At 46.4% G+C, this 6,000-nt stretch overlaps 1 protein-coding gene across 5 annotated transcripts in view; it reads right to left on the reverse strand.

Moving 5' to 3' along the window:
• LOC311110889 (LIM domain-binding protein 1-like) overlaps positions 1 to 4,446 on the reverse strand; it is a 48,295-nt gene extending 43,849 nt beyond the window's left edge. For 4 of the 5 annotated variants that reach the window (XM_084153506.1, XM_084153505.1, XM_084153504.1 and 1 more), the window contains exon 1: positions 4,217 to 4,393. In XM_084153506.1, the coding sequence (XP_084009632.1) occupies positions 4,217 to 4,244 (28 nt within the window). In that variant the 5' untranslated portion in view covers positions 4,245 to 4,393. Of the gene's footprint in view, positions 1 to 4,216 lie in introns of all 5 variants that reach the window. The other variant, XM_084153509.1, reaches the window with a different exon arrangement.
• Between the last annotated feature and the right edge of the window lie 1,554 nt (positions 4,447 to 6,000).

Below are 6,000 nucleotides of genomic sequence, written 5' to 3' on the forward strand. Positions count from 1 at the left end.
CCCCGTTTGTTTTGCCCCATAGTTGCGCACGCGTTGTTTTTTTTGCTAAACAATGTCTATATGGAACACTATACACATACACTATATTTACAAAAGTAGGTGGACACCCTTTCAAATTTGTGGATTCGGTTATTTCAGCCACATCCGTTGCTGACAGGTGTATAAAATCGAGCACACAGCCGTACAATCTCCATAGACAAACATTGGCAGTAGAATGGCCTTACTGAAGAGTTCAGTGACTTTCAGTGTGGCACCGTCATAGGATGCCACCTTTCCAACAAGTCAGTTCATCACATTTCTGCCATGCTAGAGCTGCCCCGGTCAACTGTAAGTGCTGTTATTGTGAAGTGGAAACGTCTAGGAGCAACAACGGCTCAGCCGCGAAGTGGTAGACCACACAAGCTCACAGAACGGGACCGCCGAGTGCTGAAGCGAGGAAAAATCGTCTGTCCTCGGTTGCAACACTCACTACTGAGTTCCAAACTGCCTCTGGAAGCAACGTCAGCACAATAACTGTTCGTCGGGAGCTTCATGAAATGGGAGCCTAAGATCACCATGCGCAATGCCAAGTGTCGGCTGGAGTTGGGTGAAGGTCACCGCCATTGGACTCTGGAGCAGTGGAAACGCGTTCTCTGGAGTGATGAATCACGAGTCACCATCTGGCAGTCCGACGGACGAATCTGGGTTTGGCGGATGCCAGGAGAACACTACCTGCCCCAATGCATAGTGCCAACTGTAAAGTTTGGTGGAGGAGGAAAAATGGTCTGGGGCTGTTTTTCATGGTTTGGGCTAGGCCCCTTAGTTCCAGTGAAGGGAAATCTTAATGCTATAGCAGACAATGACATTCTAGATGATTCTGTGCTTCCAACTTTGTGGCAACAGTTTGGGGAAGGCCCTTTCCTGTTTCAGCATAACAATGCCCCCATGCACAAAGCGAGGTCCATACAGAAATGGTTTGTTGAGATCGGTGTGGAAGAACTAGACTGGCCTGCACAGAGCCCTGACCTCAACCCCATCAAACATCTTTGGGATGAATTGGAACCCCAACTGCGAGCCAGGCCTATTTGCCAAACATCAGTGCCCGACCTCATTAATGCTCTTGAGGCTGAATGGAAGCAAGTCTCCGCAGCAATGTTCCAACATGTAGTGGAAAGCCTTCCCAGAAGAGTGGAGGCTGTTATAGCAGCAAAGGGGGGACCAACTCCATATTAATGCCCATGATTTTGGAATGAGATGTTAGATGAGCAGGTGTCCACATACTTTTGGCAATGTAGTGTATTTTAGAAATCATGTCACGCATGAAACGAATGATTTGTCGCCCTCTAGTGATCGTCCTGAATATCTCCTAACTGCGCTCTGCTCCATCAAAAACCATCTAGATCATACCAGAATGCTCAACATAACTTAGTTGTATTCAACTGGAATACTGATGGAATTTACATCCTTGAATGCCCTATGGAAAATTCACAGTGATGCTCAGATGGCTCAGGTTCAAACCCAGACAGATCTCGTTGAAAAGAGGGCTCACTATCGTCTCATTCACAAGCCTAACCTTTACCCTAGAAGCCTGACGCATGTGGCTTGTCTTACACCACTCCATCTCCATCCACTCAGACCCTGCTCTCTCAGTGTTTCCTGTAAAAGGTTAGGCAGAGCTGACGATGGATGCTGCTGTGTGCTTCACTGGCCAACAGGCTTTCATCCACACAGATCTGGGTGATGTTTATTAGTATGGCACGCAATGGAACATGTTTTGTAATGGGAATCGAAAATGTGCGTTTGTTATTGTTAAATTCAGGTAGTCCCTGTTTGTCGACTTTCTTCCAATCGGTGCCTATTAATCATGACCCTGCTGTAAGATGACAAAATGTCCCCCCCAATGGCTGTATTGACTTGACAGGCAGCAGTGTTAAGGTAAATTCCATTAGGCAATTAATGATAATTGAATTAAGATGATTTTTCAGTTAATTAATTACATTTTAATTCACTTCCTGAAGGGACTGACGTTGACTCCCACGCCCTGGTAGGCATCATGCTTGTTCTGAATAGAGTGATTCAGACTTGGACAGACTTGTATTTGCAAAGGAAACTGACCCAAATAAGATACTGATATGAGATAAGTGATTGAGGTGAACTGTACAAAATGTCAGACTGACAATTTCACTCAACGAACAAAGACCATATGTACACACTTCTCTCTCACACACACAGCCCGCGAATCTATCGTTTAAATGTCTACAGGTTTTAGGTCTCAGAGAAACAGCATAGTTGGAGTGTGTCCACTTTGTTTGTCCACTTGTGATGGAAAAGTAAAGAAGAAGGGTAGTGATTAAAAAAGCGATTAAGCTCAGACTAAAGTTACCATTATATAACCGCTTAGTTACATACAAACAGTTATCAAAACACCAGCCCGCCAGGATTGTCATAGCTGCTCACTGGTTGTGATGGCAACAAGGAGGCCAACAGAATGGCAAACAAAGCAGGAAGTTAGAAGCTGAAAGAGGGGAGGCATGGGGATGAGAGAGCAACAGAAAAAGGAGTGAGAGAAAGCATTAAGCGTATATATCCACTCTATCTATACTGAGTCTATAAGGGATAGCAGGGGTTGTTGAGGCCGGGCACAGTCACCGGCATGCCTAGTAACCGTCACCGCACGCACAAACACTTACATACACACACAATCCACTGAGAGGGAATTTAAAAGCACAGCAAACAGTTGCTGTCTCTCTGCTTGTATTACTCACCATAGGCTGCCTTTCCTTCAGTGTTAAACCACTTATCTCACTGGCTAATGATTATATAAAGCTGTTCAATGTTAGCTTTATGTTGTTGTTCATCTTTTAGTGCTCTTTTTCTCACCTATTCCTCACAACGAAGCTTTCTCTTTTAACACTGGATGGATTGTGTTCAACTAAGTCACTTTGTTTACCTGTAATATCATTTTCTTCCATAGAGAAAACCCATTTCTCATTCCTCCTCTCCTCTCCTCTACAGTCAGTGGCTCATGCCAACTTTCCTCTGCTCTCCTCTCTCCCTGCGGCACACGTGACATCACATCGAAAGCTGTCTGTATGCCTTTCTCTTCTCTCTGCATCCCTCTCTCCTCTGCATCCCCCTCTCCTCCTCTCCTCTCCTCTGCATCCCCCTCTCCTCTCCTCTGCATCCCCCTCTCCTCTCCTCTGCATCCCCCGCTCTTCTCTCTGCATCCCTCTCTCCTCTGCATCCCCCTCTCCTCTGCATCCCCCTCTCCTCTCCTCTGCATCCCCCGCTCTTCTCTCTGCATCCTTCTCTCCTCTCTGCATCCCTCTCTCCTCTGCACCCCTCTCTCCATTCCTCTCATCATCCCTCTTCTCCGAATTCTGACGGGAGGGGACAGTGAAAAAGGGAGAGTGGTATCAGTCAGCAGAGGCAGTACCAATCTATCGGGGAAAGAGTGAATCGGTTCTCTCCCCCTGTCTGCCATCTTAGTTCTGCTTTAAGTCCTTTTCCCTTCAATCAAGGAGACAGACCATGTTACTTTCTGGATGAGCTGGTGCCACTGATGGCGAAACAGAGCGAGAGAGACAGCAGGGAGTGAGTGCGAGAGGTAAAGAGAGGAGAGTGGTAGAGGAAGAGACAGGAGAGGGGAAAGAGCAGCTTGCATGTGTGTGTGCATGTGCGAGAGAGTGTGCGGCGGGAGGATAATTTAGCGCGCAGGCATTCTATTTTTACCAGGCTGTGACTACCTCCACCATGATAGAGCAGTGGGATCTGTCTTGCAGTACGTACAGATCAGACTCTCACAGACTGTTAGGACGTAGTCATGTCAGTGTTCCACAGCACAGCGCACACTCAGTCTTACACACAGACACACACACACACACACACACACATTGAGGGGGAGGATCCCTCAGTGCAACATCATACAGGAATGTAAACAAACTAGCCTTCAAACAGGACCACCGAGTTACATCTGTGTGTGTGTCCTCTCTTATCACTTCCTTTCTCTCCCTTTTCTCTCTCTCTCCCACTCACTCTCATTCCCTCCGTCTCTCCTCCCCTTCTTGAGATAGAGTATAAAGTACCCTGAATATTGAGTCAGGAACACACTGTAAACCAATTGATGGACTTTTTTAACAGTGCATTCTAAACAAACATGTGGATGCCATCAAACCTTTACAGCAGCAAAGACGAGAGAAAACACGAGGGAGAGAGAGAGAGAGATGGGTGGACTTACCGGGGCAAGCGCAGCCTCCAACAGACATCTTCTCACATGTTGTAGGTCTCTGCTCTGCTGGAAACAGCTGCCTTCAGTCCTCCCTCTGTACGCATGGAGACACTAGACACATGCAGAGAGAAAGAAACAAGGAGGAGAGTGAGAAAAAAGGTGTAGAAGAACAGGGAATATAATGAATCAAAACAGGATCGGAACTCTATCTCTCTTTCTCTTTCTCTCACTCTCGTTCTGAGAATCAGGAAGTAGGAAATAGAATGCTCTGGTTGGTTCATTATGCAAATTGCAACACTGGTGGGAGGAGATAGATATGAGAGAGAAGGGTACAAACCATAGGTCTCTTGAAATCGCTTATTGCGGCAAACGTATCAGTGACTATGCTTATACAGGGCAACAGACAGGGCAATCTCCTGTTTTTTTCTAAATGTATGATGTCGTGCAGAGGCTATGCTTTGCAAACATTGATCGGCCAGTGCCTGCTCTCCTATTTAATTGGTGACCTAAATGTGCAGTTCATTGATTTGAGCGTCCTTTTGTAATGCTCATTGGTGTAAATAGGAATAACCTCAACGCTCCCTGTCACTCTCTCCCTTGTCCTCCCTCTGTTTTGTATCTGTGTGTAGAACAGCAGTGTTAATCACTACAGTCAGCATCGATAAAAAATGCGAAGCCCTCCTGGAGCACTGCGACACTGGAGACCCATGAGACACACACACGCACGCACGCACACACACCCAAACACACACACACACACACACACACGCAGTGGGAGGAGCTATAGGAGGACGTGCTCATTGTAATGGCTGGAATGGAATCAATGGACCGGAGGAAACATGTGGTTTCCATATTTTTTATGCGTTTGATACAGTTCAATTTATTCCATTCCAGCCATTACAATGAGCCCGTCCTCCTATAGCTCCTCCCACCAGCCTCCTCTGACACACACACATATATATATACATACATACACACAAACACATCGCCTTCGCTGTCCCCACATCACCTAGCTCTCTCCTCTCTTTGCCCTCCCCTCTCCACCTCTCTCCATCAAGCGTGTCTGCTCTCTAACCCAATAAGCTTATAGTCCACCACACACACGTGCACAGACAGACAAACAGACACACACAAACACACGGACGCACACACACACACAGACAGGCATACACTCACACTCCTCTGAGTCCCATGTCTACTCTTCCTTGCTCCACTGCTTGATCTCTTAAACTACACACACACACACACACACACACTCGCAGTGACACACACATATACTCAAAGTAGGAGTGGGGCTCCTTTTCATAAGCTACAGCTCTTTGTTATCCGTCAGTCAGGATCAATACGTTGAGGAAACACAGCAACCATTTTACAAAAATGACAAGTGGGACACAACATTCCCTACACGCTATCAAGCGCAGTGTCGGTGACTGAGCCATCAGAGCTGAATGTCATAGATGCTGTTAGACACATTTCTGAGGAACTATCACCACCCTCCCTAAGGCCTTTACTGTCAGTCCTCACATCTCTCTCTCCTTCCCTCTCTGTCCAGTCAGACCAAAACAGAATGATCTCAGCTGGCAGTAGAACTCTGCTTTTGAAATGGCGAACTGAGAACAAAGGCAGAGATGAGTAATTTCACACACAGAGAGAGAGAGAGTGTGTGTGTTTGTGTGTTTTTATTTGTCTGTATGTGTGTTTTTGTTTGTGTGTTTGCATGTACAGTATGTCTGTGTATCTGTCTCCACTGCAGCTTTGGAGAAATGGCTGTTTATATGCAAGAGAGGCTTTGA

This window comes from Coregonus lavaretus, assembly GCF_964263955.1.
Source record: "Coregonus lavaretus genome assembly, chromosome: 36".
In the NCBI taxonomy this organism is placed as follows: Eukaryota; Metazoa; Chordata; class Actinopteri; order Salmoniformes; family Salmonidae; genus Coregonus; species Coregonus lavaretus.